At 42.5% G+C, this 18,751-nt stretch overlaps 1 protein-coding gene and 1 long non-coding RNA gene across 4 annotated transcripts in view; one reads left to right on the top strand and one right to left on the bottom strand.

Moving 5' to 3' along the window:
• Positions 1-18,751, top strand: part of MYZAP (myocardial zonula adherens protein) — an 87,079-nt gene that overhangs the window by 65,730 nt on the left and 2,598 nt on the right. For all 3 annotated transcript variants that reach the window (XM_034660921.1, XM_034660924.1, XM_002920672.4), the window contains one exon: positions 12,707-12,807. In XM_034660921.1, the coding sequence (XP_034516812.1) occupies positions 12,707-12,807 (101 nt within the window). The remainder of the gene's footprint in view (positions 1-12,706; positions 12,808-18,751) is intronic.
• Positions 8,874-18,751, bottom strand: part of LOC109489856 — a 35,283-nt gene continuing 25,405 nt past the window's right edge. The window contains exons 2-4 of the long non-coding RNA XR_002142993.2: positions 14,550-14,672; positions 10,814-11,000; positions 8,874-9,540 (exon numbers count right to left, since the gene is read on the bottom strand). This is a non-coding gene — a long non-coding RNA (uncharacterized LOC109489856). The remainder of the gene's footprint in view (positions 9,541-10,813; positions 11,001-14,549; positions 14,673-18,751) is intronic.

Genomic DNA, 18,751 nt, shown 5'->3' with positions numbered 1-18,751 from the left:
ATTAACAAATGTTTCAAAAGGAGGCACAGGAAAAAAATAAAAATAAAAGGAGGCCCAGAGAAGGCAGGTGGCTTTGCTCACGATCGCCCAGCTTGGATGACGGCAGAGCCAGGTTGAGAGACGGGTTCCGAATCCACTTCTCTTCTGCGACACTGAGTCAACAGGTTTAGAGGTGACTTAATTTCACCTGAAACTTTGAAGATATTTAGTCTTCTTGACCTTCTGGCTTTTTTGAAAGTCATTCTGAAGATTTGATAGGTTCCAGAAAAGGAAATTATGGAGTTGGAAGAACTTTAAGAACTTAGGTATAAATAGCAGGAGAAGCCAAAATGTATTCGCTCTGAAGGCTCTTTATTAAGAACTTGGCGTTGAGCCTCCTCCTTTTAAGCCTCGTGAATCTCTCCTTGGCCGTGCCCCTCAGCGTAGTTCTTCCCCGAGGGAGACAGCGCAGGAGACAGTGATGAAGGACGGAGACAGGACAGATGACATTGGTGTAGCACCTGGTGTCGCTGGGCGCCCTTAATTGTTTTCCTCATCCTTGTATAACGTGGAGGCTAAGAGCAGAATCAGACTTCCCTGAGTTTGAGCTCTAGGTCTGCCTGATTAGCTGCGTGACGCTGGGGGGCTTCCTTAGACTCTCAAAACGAGGATGGAAGCTGCAGCTACACGTGTGTGACCGAGCAGAGAGAGAGCAGGGAAACCGCCTGGCAGGTTTCTTAAGAAGGATGCCCTAGGAATTAGGTTGTATTTCTCCTATTTTAGAGATGGGGAGACTGAGGTTCAGGGGCCTGAAGGAGCCCGCCCACGGTGACGGTAGAAATGTGTAAGCCTGAATTCAAAGCCTGAGCTCCTAACTGCCATATCTGTGCGTTTTCATTTGCTCTGTTTGGGAAGCTGCCTATAAAAGTCATGGCCCACAGGGGCCTGGTAGCAGATTCAAGCTCCAGAGCCTCGGTGTCCGGACAGCAGAGTAAAGGGGCGCTTGCCCTGTCCCGCTCCTGCCCTCCCCTCTGCAGTCCCTAGGTGCGGCTCCAGCCTTGCCATGGATGTTTCTAAGAACCTCCTCCCAAACCACAGCTCCCAGTGGGAGGGATCGCACCTTCTTCCCCAGTGGGAGTAGACTGAGTGTCCTGGTGGGAGCCTGTGGGTCCAGAGAGAGGAAGGAGATGCTGACTGGAGACGCTGTGCCCGCCAGCCCTCTCCCTCACCCCAGCTGTGCCCCTCAGGCCAGCTCTGCTGCTGGTAGATATGAAAGTGCAAGGGGATCCTGTGCACAGTAAACAGCATTACACACGTGGCTGCCTTGTTTAATGCCCGCGTTCTTAAACCTCTCTCTTGCCCAGACCCTGAGATGTGGCTATTAGTCCACATAGTGGATTTGGTGGGTGATCCCAGGAAGCCCCAGTTGGGGGGAGGGGAGGAGTCAGGGAGAGGATGGGGCCTTGCTGAGGAGGCTGCCACGTCCGGGGTCTCTGGGAGATACTACGCGCTGGCCTCTGAGTTGTCCTTATCTGAAGTCAGCAGGGCACTGAAGAACTGACTCCCGTCAGCCGTGGGTTGAGGCCTGCTCCTGGGGGACGCGGCAGCTGCGGCCTGCCCTCGGAGCCGGCTGCACTCGGGTGGTTAGACGACGCTCCCAGGTAGAGTCACAAGTGTCATGTCAGGAAATGGTTGAGTGTCCGAAGAGCGTGGGTGGGGGCAGCAGTGTCTGCTAATGTATATCCAATAAGCAAGACTTCGAGAACCAGTTTTTCTTGAGCATTTAAACTCTGATTATGAATTTGTTTGATTACATTCCCATAAGCTATTTAAATCCCACTATGAATGTCGTAGGGCTAATTCGTTTTGATCACTTCCTGCAGCCACTTAAACAGCAGATAAAACACATACAAAATAAGGTACATAATGACAAGATTTAATAATACATTTAACACTTTAACTTATTCTAACATATTAAATATCTTGGGCTTAATTTATTTCTTCATTGTTTCTGTTCTTGTTTTTTTATATCTTCCCAAGGCTATTGTTTTATTTATTTCAAAGTGTTCTAAGAGTTGACATCATTGTAACACTTTCTGGACAGGTGCAGGGATCTTTCAGATCCAAAGGAGACAGAGTAACTTTTCTGAGTAGCTAAGGTCAGAGGTGCTGATTCTTGTGGGAGGGCGGGGGGTGCACTCGGAATGGGGTGGCTTCAGGGTGATTCAGAGTCAGGACCCCTTATCATTGTGATACACTGACCTAGTTTTTGACTCTTAAAAATTTATGCATTCTGTATTAATATTTTACCCTACTTTCTTGGGCCAGGTAGAGATTTCACCTCCCAGGAGATGAGAGACTGAGTTTGAGTACTTGGTTCTCCTCTTCAGGCTGCCTGACTGGTTTATCATGTTACGAACACACTGTTGACTGTTGGTTCCTTGTTAACTGTATGTAACCACTAACGGCAGTGGATCTCTGCCCCTTTTCCACCCGGTTGTTGTAGGATTACCAACACCACACAGTTCTCCCGTGGGCCCTAAAGTCCTGGTGTGATCTTATAATTCCTTTTCTTATTCTTTATATTCAGAAACTTTATATACAAACATATAATACTCTATAAAATAAATTATATCACCTTATATCTAAATGCCTTCTAGTTTTAAAAATCAGTATAAATTGTGACATAGCTTATTATGGTCACCCTTCTTTCCTATTATTTTTTAAGATTTTATTTATTTGTCAGAGAGAGTGAAAGAGCACAAGCAGGGGGAGTGGCAGGCAGGGGAGAAGCAGGCTCCCCGCAGAGCAAGGAGCCTGACTTGCAGACTCAATCCCAGGACCCTGGGATCATGACCAAGCTAAAGGCAGAGACTTAACAGACTGAGCCACCCAGGCGCCCCCTTCTTTTCTATTAGAACTATCTTTGTGTATACTTTCTATTAACTTTCCCTTTGAGAGACACTGTTGAACACAGGCATTTCTCAGACTTACCTTATTTCCATAATAATTATTTCCTTCTCCTCCTTTGTTGATGCCCCAATTGTCACAACTCAGCTGGGGAGACTTCTCTTCCATCAGCTTCTTTGCCTGTGTATCAGGGTTCCTGATGCTTTTGGGCTCATTCTTGCCATCCTTGATTTTGTCCTGTTTCAAGATATGATATTGGCTTGTCTCCAAGGAGCCCTGGTTCATTTTAGCGGCGAACTATATTGAAAACTGCCTTGGCATGGGAATTGGTCGTGGCTAAAGCACTGTGCCTACTGTTAGGCCAATTTTAGTCATGAGAGAATTGGGGGCCATGTGTGTCTTTTTAAGACTATGAAATCGCACTGACATTTTCCAAATTTAATTGTATCGCTTTACAATACAGGGTTCTGTTGGCCACTAAGAATTCCTATGCTCTTGGCCTGTTCTTTTTTTTTTTTTTTTAATTTTATTTATTTATTTGACAGAGACAGACACAGCCAGCTAGAGAGGGAACACAAGCAGGGGGAGTGGGAGAGGAAGAAGCAGGCTCATAGCGGAAGAGCCTGATGTGGGGCTTCGATCCCATAACGCCGGGATCACGCCCTGAGCCGAAGGCAGACGCTTAACCGCTGTGCCACCCAGGCGCCCCATCTTGGCCTGTTCTAACATCATTTTTATATCACAGCTTCCCATCGCCTGCTTTAAACTATAATGATGCCAAAAGTGGTATTTCAAATATCTTTGTGAAGTTTTGATAGACATATCTGGTAACCTCTTATATTCCATCTTATTAATAAAGTAGCTACCTTTTATTAAGGGCCTAATTGCAGACTCTGGAGTGAGGCTGCCCGAGTTCAAATCTCAGCTCTGCCACTTACTAGTTACGGGATCTTGAGCAAGTTACTGAACCGCTCTGGGCCTCAGTTTGCTCATCTGTAAAAGGGAGTCTTCTCTAAAATGATGTCTCCTCCATAGAGTTGTTATGAGAATTAGTTCATATTTAGTGATTTGAAAAGTACATGGCTCACTGTAAATGCCATATGTTTACTGTTTTTCCAATTGTCTGGGCCCCGGGGTCTCCTTTCATTGTCCCTGATACATATTTCTTCCTCCTCCTTCTCCTCTCCACCTTCCTTTTTAAAGTAGCAAATGTGGATCATTTTGGTCTCAATCCCTCATTGGTACTTACTGATGCTTAGATTTTGAGCCCCCCATCCCCACTAGATCCCTAGAAGTTTGCGCTAGCCTAGCCCCATCAGACCTCATTTTCATCAAACAATTCAGAATCTTCCTGAGACAAAAATATGGCCATTCTTTTTTTTCTCCCAACTTATCTTTGCCCACCTCCCGAAGAAGGAATATCCCATTCCGTTTCTGATCTAGAAACTGCTACTGAAAGAAAATCCTAAGAATACACCTCCATAAGGTTGATCAGCTTTCTGAAACTCTGAACTGAACCCATTCCATTTTTCTCTGCCGAAAATCCTGAACTTACAGCAAAATTCAAAGGTCAGAGGAAAGAAGTCCCATGTCTTGGTTTTGTTCATCCTGCATTTAACGTGTGTTGTCTGATATGTAAAGCTCTCCACGTGTCCGTTGTGCATCCTGGGACTTTTATTAATTTTCCAGGGTACTAGTGGGACAGCAGCACCAGGCACCAGGGTTCCACGTCTGCGTTTTATTGGACATACATTCTTGTTTAGTGCATGTGCTACGGCTCCAGCCGTTCCCTCCCCTGGGTCCGAGGGAGTTGGGGGAGGACGTGGCTGCTGTACATTTGTGACATAATTTCCCAAAAATGCCAAAAGGTGCAGTACCAGGTCCTTCATTGCTGGAAGGCACGCAGCCTCCTGAGCTGCATTTCACATCTGAACACAAGGGGGCGGTGTTTGAAAGCAGGACGACCCTGGAACTGGAGGCGCTGTCAGGGAAGCTATGGGCTACAGAGCACAAGCCAGGCGGTAGTGAGGCTGCACTTTGTGCGTTCACTTTAGGTCCAGTCTGTGGGACAAAGTGCAGAGTCTGTTTTCCTGGACGGAGTCCTGGCACTTTTCTGTTTTAACTATTTCTTAATCCGTCCCTCCTCCTCTAACTTGACTCCTACTGCCCATATTCAGGCTCTCACCTCCTTTTGCTTGTCAACCTTGTTGTGTATCATTTACATAAGCAAACCTCATCTGTGTAAAGTGTATAGTGACAGATGGGAACTAGATGTGTTATGGTGGACATTTCACAGCGCATATATATATATATACATATATATATATATATACATATATATATATATGAATAGCAAATCATGTTGTATACCTGAAACTACTATAATGTGACCTGTCAATTACAGCTTAAAAAACAAACAAAAAACCATCTAGTTCAGTGACTTTTGACAGTTGTATGTACCTGTGAAACCACCACCACAATCTAGATGTGGAACATTTCCACCACTTCCCAAAGACTCCCTGTTTCTCTGTTCAACTCCAAGCAGCTAGTGATCTGTTTTTTTTCGGTGGTAGGGGTCACTTTATCACTTTTTGTCACTGCAAACTTGTTTGCATTGTCTGGTAACTGAAATCCTACAGTATGGACTCTCTTGTATCTAGCGTCTTCCTCAGAGCATGATGATTCTAGCTGCATCTATGTTGTAGACCTCCCTTTCTATCGCAGAGTGGCAATCCGCCATATCTATCCATCCACGCATTTGTTGAACTACATTTGAGTTTCTAGTTTGGGGCTCTTGTGAATGAAGCTGCGGGAAGCATTACTGTACAAGTCATTATGTGAACATAGGTCTTTACTTGGGTAAATTCCTAGTAGTGGAATACCTGGGTTGAATGATAGATGCAGGTTTAACTTTCTAAGGGGCTGTTGAACAGCTTGTCAACGGGACTGTAGTATTTTACATTCCCACCAGCAGTTCGAATATTCCAGTTTCTCCACATCTTCACCCTTAGTATCATCAGTCTAATTTAGCCATCCTAGAGAGTGTATAGGTGGTATCTCATTGTGGTTTTATTTGCATTTCCATGGTCATTAGTGATGTTGAGTGTCTTTATAAATGCATACTGGCCATTTATGTATTTTGTGTTGTGAAGTGTCTGTTCAAATCTTTTGCCCATTATTTTATCAAGTTTTTAGTTTTCTTACCGAGTTGTAAGAGTTCTTTTTATATTCTGGATATCACTTCTTTGTCAGATACATGTATTGTGAATATTTTCTCCCATTTCATGACTTGCTTTTTCATTTTTTTTTTAACTAAGTAAACTCTACACCCAACGTGGGGCTCAAACTCATGACCCCAAGATCAAGTCACATGCTTCACTGACTGAGCCAGCCAGGTACTCCTCTTTTTCATTTTCTTGAACATAAGGTTTTTAGTTTTTATTTTTGATGAAGTTTATCAGTTTTTTCTTTTACAGTTTATGCTTTTTGTGTGCTAGGAAATCTTTGCCTACTACAAGGTCACAGAGATTTTCTCCTAGGGTTTTCCCTAAACATTTCATAGTTTTTGCTTTTTAATTGAGATCTGTAATCCACTTGGAGGTACTTTTTGTGTTTGGTGTGAAGGAATATTTTTTTCCACATAGATATCCAGTTGTTTCCTTTTAGCATCTCTTTGATCCCTGTTATTTGTACACCCCCCCCTTCTTTATCAGGCTAGCTGGGAGATCATCAATTTTGTTGACGTTTTAAAAAGTTAGAATAGCTTCTGGTTTTGTTGATATTCTCCACTATTTTCTATTGTATTGAGTTTTGCTCTGATATTCATTACTCCCTTCCTTCTAATTATTTTGCTCTTCTTTTTCTAGCTCCTTGAGGTGGACATTAGGCCATTGATTTTAGAGCTCTCTTCTTTGTTACTATCAGCAGCTATAAATGTCCCTGAACCCACTGCTTCAGTGGCACCCCTCCAGCTATGATATGTTGTATTTTCAGTATCATCCAGTTTGAAATATTTTCTAATTTCCTTTGAGAGTCTTCTTTGACTTATATTCAGAAGTGTGTTGTTTAACCTCCAAATATTTGAGGTTTTCTTAGCTATCGTATTGTTTTTGATTTCTAATTTAATTGTTATGGTCCGAGAACATACTTTGTATGGTTTTCTTTTAAATTTATTGAGACTTGTCTTATGGCTCAGCACATGGTTTCTCTTGGTTAGTGTAAAAAAAAAAGTATTCTGTTTTTGTGTTCTGTAAGTATCAATTAGATGTAGGTGGTTGAAGGGATTGTTTATCTGATTTATGTTCTTCCTGATATTTGTGTAATTGTTTTATCAGTTGCTGACAGAGAGGTGTTAAAATCCATTACTATGGTTTTAGACCACCTCTCTTTTTTTTTTTTACTTCATATATTTTGAAGCCCTGTTATTAGATACATATACATTTTTTATTATTATGTCTTGGTGATGAATTGATGTTTACATTATTATGAAATGTCGATCACTGCCTTGTTCATATTGTCTTGAAGTCTCTCTCATCTGGCATTAATATAGCTGTTCCTGCCCTCTTAAGTTTACCATCTGTTGTATATCTTTTTCCACCCACTTATTTTCAACTGATCGATGTTTCTGTATTTAATGTGCATCTCGTATAGACCATATATAGTTAAGTCTTGCTTTTTAAAATATAGTCTTATAGTCTTTTATTGGAGTGTATAGTCCATTGACATTTAATAATTGGTACGACTGGATTTAGGTCTGTCATTTTATTATTTGTTTTCTGTTTATTCCCTCTGGTTTTGTTCCCTCTTCTTTTGGATTCATTATTTTTTTAGAATTCCATTTTAATATATCTATTGGCATTTTGCTATGTCTCTTTTCTCTAATAAACTGTTCATAGCGCGCTTAACGGTAGTATTGTACTCCTTTGTGTAAAATGTAGAAATCCTGCAATGATCTAGGTCTATTTACCCCTCCCCTTGCTGTCAGTCATTATAGGTAACTATAAACCCACAACCTATTGCATGTATTATAAACCCACAATACATTGTTATAATTTTTGCTTTAATAGTCATATGTACTTTAGAGAAATTAAGAGAAAATACAGTCTTTCATATTTACTCATACAGTGTATCTGTTTCTGATGTTGTTCGTTCATTCCTGAAAATCTCAGGCCTTTTATGTAGCATTTTGTGTAGTGTAGCAATGTGGGGACAAATTCACTAAGTTTTTCTTGATCTGAAAGCGAGCTCTTTCACCTTCATTATTGAATCATAGAGCATTCAGGGATGAGTTTCTTTCTCTTAGTGCTGTCTTCTGACTTCCATGGTTTCTGATGAGAAAGCTGTGGTAATTCAAATTATTGTTTCCCCACATATAATAAGATTGCTTTCAAGATTTTTTTCTCTGTGGTTTTCAGTAGTTTGACTAGGATGTGCCGAGGTAAATTTCTCTTTGAATTTATTCTGTTTGGGGTTTGCTGAGATTCTTGGATTTGCAAATTTATGTGTTTCACCAAATTTGGGAAATGTTTAGCCATTATTTGACTACTTTTCCTGCTCTAGTTTCTTTATCTTTTCCTTCTATGATTCTAGTATCCCTATGTTAGGCATTAGAAATTGTCCCATAGTTCCAGGAAGCTCCATGTATTATTTTCAATCTCTTCTTTCTTCATTTTATTGTGATCAAATTATTTTAGTGTGTGGCAGGGGAGGGGCAGAGGGAGAGTGAGTCTTAAGCACACCGTGCTGAGCGTGGAGCCAAATGTGGGGCTCCATCTCACAACCCTACGATTATGATCTGAAACCAAGAGCCAGATGCTTAACTGACTGTGCTATCCAGGCGCCCCTGACTGATTTCTATTAATAGGTCTTCAAGTTCACTGACTCCTTCCTTTGTCATCTCCATTCTTTTCTTCAGTCTAGTGAGTTTTTAACATTTCAGGCGGTGTATTTTTCAGTTCTAAAGTTTCCATTTGGTTCTTTTTATATATATATATATATATATATATATATTTACTCATACATATATATATATATAATGTTAATTATATATATATAATATATATAAATTTTTTTTTTTACTACATCAATTAGTAGCATCTTTTCTTTGACCCCACTGAGCATAGCTGCTTAAAAGGCCTTGTCTGAAAATTCCAGCATCCAGGTCACCTCAAGATTGGCATCTGTTGCTTCTCTTTCTCCTTGGAAATGGGCCACATTTTCCTGACTTGACAAATTCCGTAATTTTGGCCTATAATCTGGACATTGTAAAGGTTCTGTTGCGGAGACTTTGGATTGTTTTATCTGAACAGTGTTGAGTTTTTGTTTCAGGTAATGAATTTGGTTATACTGAATCCCACCCTGGTGTGCTGTAGTGGGTGATGGCTCAGGTCTCAGTTCAGTTCTTGAAGCCTTGGCTGCAAACTTCCAGTTAGCCCAGCACATGCATGGTTCGGGGGTCTGCTGGAGATCTGAGCTGAGTCTACACACAGAATTTAAAGTTTCTGCCTTCTCTGACTCTCTCCTCTTGGCAGTCCTGGTTATGCTGGGCTCCTTCTACTTTTTTTTTTTTTCGTACTAGAAAGATGATTCTTCTGTTGAATTTCTAAAGTGTCTGTGCTGCTGCCACAATGCTTGTACTGCTCTTGGGCAAAGCTGCAAACAAAAACAAACAGATGAATCACAGAGAACCCACTCTAAGCTTGTCACTCCCCCTCACAGCTTGCCTGTCCTTATTCAGTCTCCAAAGACCTTAATAGATGTTTTTTTTTTTTTTTGTCTTCTGTCCAGAGTTTAGAGCTATTCTTTGCAGGAGGATCCACTGGTTAAGTGCCTACTCCTCAACGCCATAAATGCAGCTCTCACTCCTTGAACTAGGAAATTGCAGTGGCCTCCTTGACTAATCAAGTTTTATTTCCTTTTGCCCAGAGTTTTATTTCCCTGCAAGACAGTTTCCACCTGGAAGCCCAGTGATTGAAATAACATCTAGTGTTGACTTTGGGCTTACAGAATTTTGGGTATAAAGTCCTTGTAAAGGCAGATGTAGCCCTTCGTAACTAACTCTTGCTACCGCTATGCTGCATAAGGTGCTTGTTCTCAACCTGGTGTGTTCTGAAATCCTGGAATCCCCAGCCCTTTGTTTCTCTAACTCTCTTTCCCTTGCATAACTCCAGCAAACCTTCATGCAGTTCACTCATTTTCCCTGTCTTGAGTTCGGCGTCCCCTCTGAGTTCCCCCTTAATATTCTTCTGTGGGTCCCTCTGGTATGGGACTTATGACTGCTATTTTCTGCTTGGTTGTCTGTACCCCCAAAAGACCAAACTCAGGGGTTGCAAATCTTGCCGTAGTTCTTTAACTGCTAACTAGCTCCCTTCACCTAACTTCACATACTACCTGATACATAGTTGGTACTTTTTTTTTTTGCACTGAAATTTAAGAGTACAGGTTTTTCATTTCAGCTTTCAGTGGGTATCTGCTGTGCACACATAGAGCTCCCCTGAAATAGAACAAAGGATTTGTGGCTACTTGTCCACTATTGACTATATTCAGTGTATCAATAGGGCATATTTACTAGCCTTGTTTTTCTTTCATGCCCCCTAACTGCAGGTAGTTAGCTCAGAATTATGTGAAATCGTCATTACTAAACTCTACCCTGAGTAAAGACAAGGCGGTGGGATTCCTGGAGCTTGTTAATGGGCAAGCCTCTTCTGCCTTTGTCTTTCCTTATGAATGGGAGAATCCATATATTGCTGGGGAAGCTGCGTGCATGTGTGTGCACGTGTGTAAATGCCGTACCTCGGGCAGTAAGCCAGCAACATTCTCCCGTCCTGAGCATTAGTTGATAGATTTGGAGCCCACCCATCTGTCATGGCTTATCAGCTGCTAGGATATCTACCGTTTTCCATTTTTTCTGAAGGGACCCACAGACCTTTACAGAACAGGAGTTTGTACCAGAGCCACTGCTTTGCTCTTTGGTGTCACCAGTTCAGAGCATGAACCGCTGAGCTGTACCCCACGTTCTTTCTTTTGAAACAAATGAGTTTCTTTCTCAAAGAATTTCTCCACTTTCATGTGTTAATCTAGCCTTAGAAGAGTGCTTTAGCTTCAGGTCCAACCTAAAAGGAAAGACAAATGCTTTAATTTTTTTCTAATCATGCAAATAACATGCTCCTTATAAGAGTATTTATACATTTATTTATTCAATAAATATTTATCTTCTCTCTCTGACATGCCATGGGCTGAGAATATAGCTAAGAAGATAGATATGGTATTGCCTCGTGAAAATTTAGTCTAACAGCAAGTGTTGGTGAGGATGGGAAGAAAAAAAAATCCTTTGCACTGTTGGTGGGAATGCAAACTGGTGCAGCCATGGTGGAAAACAGTATGGAGGGGGTCCTCAGAAAATTAAAAATAGAGCTCTCCTACAATCTAGTAATTGCACTACTGGGCATTTACCCAAAGAATGTAAAAATACTAATTTAACTTTTAACTAAAGGGATATCATATATGTACCTCTGTGTTTATAGTAGCATTTTTACGAAAGCCAAATTATGGAAGCAGTCCAAGTGCCAACTGATAGATGAATGAAGAAGAGGTGCTATATATTTATACAATGGAATATTATTCAGCCATAAAAAATGAAATCTTGCTATTTGCAATGACATGGGTGGAGCTAGAGACTATAATGCTAAACGAAAAAAGTCAGAGAAAGACAAATGCCACATGCTTTCACTCATATGTGGAATTTAAGAAACAACACAAATGAACAAAGGGAAAAAAAGACAAACCAAGAAATTAACTCTTACCTCTACAGAACAAACTGATGGTTACCAGCGGGGAGGTGGGCTGGGAGATGGGTGAAATAGGTGATGGGGACTAAAGAGTACACTTACCATGATGAAAAAAACCCAAAGAAAGAATTAAACTAGTAATATACAAAAAGAGAAAATTTAGCATTACAGAAAAATAAAGAACTTAAAAAAAAATTAAAAACTCAATACTCAGCGATAACCACTGTTAACCTCTTTCTGGAATTTGTGTATGTTTGCCCTTTAGGTGTCAGGCACTACCCTGATTCTTCTACTTTCATTCCAATAGCCGCAACCCTCTTGCTCCTTTGTCCTTCATTTCCCCCATGGGGCAAATTTCCAATTCCTGAGCATCTAATCATCAACCTATGTAATGTTTGGCTCTGGCCTGAAAAAAACTATTTAGAATGCTAATTTTAATCCCAAGGAGCTTGTTCTAATTTATATGTTTGAGATTCTGAATTTTCCAAACCTATGAAATACTAATTATTAAGTTAGAGAGGTATTTCCCACTAAATTAAATTAATAGACTTACTCATTTTATAGTTTAATAAGGGAGTATTAAAACATGAGCTGAACCTTATTTATAATTGCAAGAGAAGTGATAAATATCTAAATGCCATCAATAAGAGACTCTAGTAAAATAATGTACATCCACACAGTGGAGTGCTCTGAGTCCATTAAAATAGCTTGTTGACATAAAAAGAAAATAAACATGGCAAGATATTCACAACAAATTGTTGAGTGAAAAAACCCCAAATTTAGCATGGAACAGGGTATTTTGTTTGTTTCCACTGATGTAAAATTGGATACATGTGTATGTGCAAGCACAGAAAACTGGATAGAGGCAATCTATTTCTTTAATTCCTACTGTGTAAGATGTGCTCACTAAATACATTATGATAGATGTCCATGTCCTAGGGGAAAATCGGATAATGCATATAAATTGTATCATGCATGTTTGTGGGGGAACCCATTTGTTTGACTAAAAGTACTTTTTTCCTCCTCTCTAGAATAATGAACTACAAAGCAGGTTGGACTATTTAATAGAAACCCAGGCCAAGCCTGAGGTGGAGACCAGAGAGATTGGAGTGGGCTGTGATCTTCTCCCCAGGTATTTGGGAATTTCCTATTTTTCTGACTCAGATTCCTCTTTGACTTAAGAAAATACTTTATGGGGTTGTGATTACCAGAATTGCATTCTTTCTATCAAAAACATCTCTGCAAAGATAAATGGTAACTGCCGAGGGGTCTGGCTCATTTCTCTAGGAGCGGGAGCATTGTGCAGGGCAGGGGGTAGTGAAGAGAAGCGTGGCGAAGCCATGTCCGAGAGAGACTGGCCCTGTCAGGCAGTGCATGCATTTGTTCCCCCGTCCGTTCGTTCATTCACTCAGCAAACATCTGTTGGGTACCTTCCCCATGCGAGACGCTTATGGAGAGTAATGAGATTTGGTTCCTGCCCCACATGCAGTCTGGAAGGGGAGACAGACATGGAGGCAGACATTTACAACAGTGCAAGAGGGACCTGCGAGGTGCTTTGGTAACATAGAGGAGGGAGGATCTAAAGCTTGAACAAATTCATCTCATCCCTGGTGCCACGACACAGTCTAGTTAAGCACTGGCTCAGCATTGCAAATAAGCTGATCTGTTTCAGTCACGACAGATGAATAATAACCACAACTTAGTCTGTTCAGTTGCATTTCTGAGCTCGACGACTGACCTGTTTGTCCTGAAGCTGCCCCACACACCCAGGCCTGGGTCTCTCCCCAGTAAGATTAGAGTTGCTGACCCAGTAACTAACCCATCATCTCTAGGTGCTCAAAACTGTGCTCGGACCAAACAGGACATAAAACAAGTTGATAATGAGGTTACCTAAAGGTAACCAAAGTCACAAAGTACCTCGTGTACTGTGTGTAGGACGGTGAATTCCTGTGTGATCGGGGGCATTTCTGTGTGTGGTGTTAGATATTAGGCCAGAAAAATGTAGCTCCTGGAGCCTTGAATGGTTAGATCTGGTGGGAAACGGTGGGGAGCCCATCACCACACTGGGACGTTGAATACCTGGGTCCAGTCCTCCTCGCCAGCAGCAGGATGTGTTCAGGCCAGACTGCCTTTGCTGGGGCCTCTGTTTCCCAATTTGTAAAGTGAGTGGTTTAGAGTAGTTGATTTCACAGGTTTAACCAACTCAAGCAGGGAAAAAGCTACGTAAGTAGACTCGAGGTCTCATCAAGATGGGGGACAACGTCCATGATAAAAATATAGCCAAAAACAATGGTCATGTCCAGGGACTCCTTCTGAAATATAGTTTGGCCATTTCTCTCCTTTTTTATTTTTCAGGAACCAGGTGGTTTAGTCCACTTTAATTGCCCACATAATAAATCTTGTTTGGCTTAAGACGGGTACAAAACTATGTCTGAAACCAATAAATTGTTTGTTTTCTAATTCCCACATTTTGGCTTAAAACAAGGTTTTCAATTTGTATGCCGAAGGATAGCCCGAAGCAAACTTTTATGGCTAAGTTATGAAACCACAAAGTGGTTTTCATAATGGAAGTGCTGACAGACCCTTAACTTATGGCCATGGTGAACTTGGAAGCCACTTCAGCATCTAAAAGCAGCTTTTCCATAAATGTAACATTTGGTTTCCCCCAGGATCCATCTTAGCGCTTTCACTGCATAGGTCAATCAGCAGAGGAAATGAAAGCTACATATCCGCATTTCCGAAAAGGCAGGGTAAGATTCCATTCGTTTCCTCTCCGATATTTATTAAGCGCCTACTACGTGAAAGGTGCCATGCGGGTGTGAGTGGCAAGGAGCACGGGGTCTTTAGAGAGAATTCAGAGCAGTAGTTTCCCACCTGTGCTGCTCAGAGCTGCCTCGCTGCACGTTGGGCTCTGTGCTGGGGCTCAGGGAGAGGCCTCCGGATGCCTCTGGGGGTGAGAGGTGAGCAAGGAGCTGGCCTGCGGGGACCCTCCCCCTCCTGAAAAACAAAACAACACAAAACTTAGAAACTCAGCTTTTAGTGTGTTTTAGATGTTGGACCCCAAGTAAGATTTTGTTTGAATAAAACTGGAACCCCTCCCCCCACCGGTCGAGTTTAATCCCCATGTTTGATAGACTGCAGAATCGAGGCTCAGAGAGGTGAGTGATTCACTGGAAGCTGCACAGCCAGGATTGGAAAGAGGCCTTTGGCGTCCTGGTGCGGTACATGTGTCGTTTTAAAATACTAATAGAGTTCCTAAATTGTGTGTGTTCTAACAAAATTCCTGGTTCTTACGTGGACTTTGAACTTGCATCTAACTAATACAAGATCCCATGGTGTTTTCCAGAATATTTTGAAAATGGCCTCCTCCAAAATGTTTTAGATCAATAAAAGTATTGCATTAAGCCTTAATTCTGCACATGAGTTTTGTTCTCACTACCTGTTCTCGCACAAAGAACCTGGCAGTGTGGTCCAGTTAGGGCACCTCGGGCCATGGGGCTTTGCTGCCCACCAGCTGCCCGCTGAGCACAGCCTTGGGCAAGCTACTTAATCACTCTGAAGCCTCCATTATTTCATCCTTAAGATGGGAATGAAGAGGACAATATCAAATCTCATAGGGTTTCTATGAGGATTAAATGAAAACATATACAAAGCATTAAGCATGGTAACTAGTTAAGCACTTACTTAATAAAGAATAGCTATTATTACTATTAACTACACCAAAACTCTGATTTTTCATGTAAGACACTAGATCAAATATACGTGAATTTGGGGGTGCTAAGACAATTTCATTAATTTTTACTGGTGGTTATGATTGATAGTGCTTCAAGTCCGTAGCGCTTCAGCATGCATTAAGCTCTCCAATTAAACTCTCCGTGGTTTGAAACCCTCTACACAGTGCATAAAACCCCCGAAGGCCTCGTGATGGAGGCGGCCTCTGTCAGCTGAGATGTCAGAGTGGTCCCGGTGTATTCCGGGCACTGGGCACGCAGCCTCACGGGAGAGGAATGGGCCACCTCGGACTCATTTCTCCCTCTACCTGGCAGGCTTTCATGCTGTGCTAACAGCGTCTGACTTACAATTAGAGCTGCTTGATTTTTATGCTGGAAAAATTCGACATCAGCCTTTACTTACAGAGCCTGCAGGCCCCTTTTGTGACCTCCTCCCCACACCCCCACCACTTCTCCGTTGTTGCCAACACTGTGGACTCCGGTGGACAGGGACCCTGGGCTCTGCTCTCCAGCCTAGCACTTTCTTAATGCTCCATAAACATGGGTTGGCTGATCTGCCTCTCCCTGTATCTACAGCTCTGAGCAAATCCCTAATCTCTTTGAGTCTCAGTTTCTCAGCCAGAACCAGAAAATGCTGACAGTAATTCCCTCAGGAGCCTGCTGGGCTGGTGAAATGGGATACAGGCACAAAGTACCCAGCAGGGTAGGCACATTTTCCTATTTCCCTTGATGCTGCCACCACCTTCCCGGGCCCTGAGGTCAGTTCACTGCAGACACCTGTGTCCCAGGCCCGCCTCAGTGCCCGTATAGGGCTGTCTCCTCCCTCCTGTCCCACTGCCACCAGCCTGCTGGAGACCTGGGTTCTCTAGGTCTAGTCGACTATCACCGTCTGTCTCCAGTTTCTCCTCCTCAGTTCCTTTCCCTCTTTATCTAACCCTCGCATTCCATACATTTCTGGAAAGCAAGGATCTTACAACAGAGCCAAGAAGGGAGGAAAGAGGGGAGAAGGCACTCACTGTGATTTCAGAGGCTTTTAAACACCTATTTTTTAGAAAAGACTTGAGTTTGATTTAAAGGTTTGATACATGTTACTGAAAGCCACTGAGAGCAATTTCCAGTTGGCTAGCCTTCCTTCAAAGAGAAAGATGAAAAACAAAAAAACTTTTCTACTTGCCCCTTAGTGACACTTGGTCTCCAGCAAGCTCATAAATTATGTCTTAATAGGTGTGATGTAATGAAAAATATTCCCCGTGGTCAAAAGTGCCAGGCACATAGTAAGTGCTTTAAAATGCCAACATTTTCATACTTCTGTTGTAGAGACCAGAACACAAAGCAGCTTTTTGTCAAAGCTTCATATGCTGACTCTGCTGTTGTTTTCCCCAGGGGACCTGCCCCTTTAATGGAATAATAAAAGGTTACCAATAGCATTAATGTGTTAAAGAAAATGGTTGAATTTCAGTTCTGTGGTTGAAATCATTTGTGTTGTTGAAATCCTGTTGTTTCCTAGTGATCAACCAAATAAAATACCTCACTTCTTTTCGAAAGGTTGGGATATCAGAGCCTGTTCTTGAAACCTGGAAAGCCCACCTTTATAAATATTTCTGCATTTTACGGGCTTTTAGGATATTATCACCAGAGACCATTTCCGCTACATGGAATTTTCACAGTGGTTGGCACAAATCACCATCCAGCTTCTGCCCTGGCACGCCACTAAACTGCCCGCTCAGGTCACTGAGGACCCCTGAATTGCCAGATCTGTGGCAGGTGACACTCTGACCACTCACTCCTGGAAATCTCTTGTCCTCTGGTTTCTTTACTCATCCATACATTTCGTGATAGCTCAGTGCCTGGCCTGAGTAAGCTGCTGGAGTCATGAAGATGAGCGTGGTTTTCAGCCTTCAGGACACTGTAGCAGAGGATGTGCAGAACAGAGGGGACAACGGGGTGCTACCAGTGGTGTGTAAGAAGCCTAGGGGCACCTGGGTGACTCAGTTGGTTAAGTGTGGGCCTTTGGCTCAAGTCATGCTCTCCGGGTCCTGGGATCGAGCCCCACATCGGGCTCCCTGCTCAGTGGGGAGTCTGCTTCTCCCTCTGCCTCTCCCACGGCTCATGCTCACTCTCAAATAAAATCTTAAAAAAAAAAAAAGACTATATGACAGTCCTTTTCAAGGTGTATGTAGGGAGGGTAGTTTGGAGAGCATGGAAGAGACATACTGAATATGTTGGGGAGAGACGTGTGAAGTTTAAAATTCCCCCCAAGCTTCTAATACACCCCATTAAGAAGCTGTAAGCCAACTACCGTTGAAAATCACCACAGGGTAGTGGGAAGTGTTAACTGTTAGGAAAGTTTAGCAAAAGTGGACCTTGTGGAAGCAGAAAATTGAGCACCACTGCTCAAGGAAACAGACAAAAAGCACAAAAAGAAAGGTGAAGACTGCAGGACATGGTCATATAGAAGGTGACGTTTGGTTCAAGTCTTGAAATACAGGCAGGGATTCATCAGATCCGTTGCATTAGGGAAGCATTCAAGGCAGAGGGGACGACATGAGATTGACAGCGTGGCAACGGTGGCAGCTTTGTTTCTTAGCAAGGCCAGACGGGAGACAGGACAGGAGATGGCGGAGGGCCTTTAAGACCATGCACAGCAGCTCAGACTTCATCACACAAGCGATGGGGAGACTTTGAAAAAGAACGGTATTACGCTTCGATCACTGGAAGATGTCTTTGACAGCAAACTGGGTAAGGGATTTGAGGAGGAGGAAGACTCTGCTAACACTGGAGGGAGGGAGACCATTTAGAATGCTACTCCAGGATTCAGAGAGCGTGAACTAGACCAATGGCTGAGGGAATAGAGAAGACACCTGACAAAACAGTAGTTAACTTTGTGAATGACCGGTTATGGGCCGTTCAGGGAAGGGAGCTGGCTCCTGTCTCATACACGCAACTGGTCACTGCATTAGTGGGGAGAAGGAAGGTAGCTTCTGTTAACAAAAAGCCCACAGACCTCAGCTTAGCAAAATCAAGACGGATTTCTCATGTGACAGTACAAGGCTACCCGGCATGGGCCTCACTACACCCAGTTACTCAGGAGCCTGGATTCTTCCAGCAAGTCACCCTGCCTGGGCCGCCACTATATCCGCAGCATGAAAGGGAAGAGACTGGGCATGAAGGATTATGTAGGAGGATTTTACAGGCTAAACCTATGAGTAATATACATCATTTCCGTCCATTTAGTCACATGGCCCATCAAATTACAAAGGACGCTAGGAAAGGTAGTTATATGTCCAGGAGGAAAAAGAAATGGGAGACTTTGTCCATCTCAGCCACCAAATCCTGGTTAATTCT

This window comes from Ailuropoda melanoleuca, chromosome 5, assembly GCF_002007445.2.
Source record: "Ailuropoda melanoleuca isolate Jingjing chromosome 5, ASM200744v2, whole genome shotgun sequence".
Lineage (NCBI taxonomy): Eukaryota > Metazoa > Chordata > Mammalia > Carnivora > Ursidae > Ailuropoda > Ailuropoda melanoleuca.
Note: the sequence above shows the minus strand (reverse complement) of the source record. Positions and strands in the feature narration are given on the sequence as shown.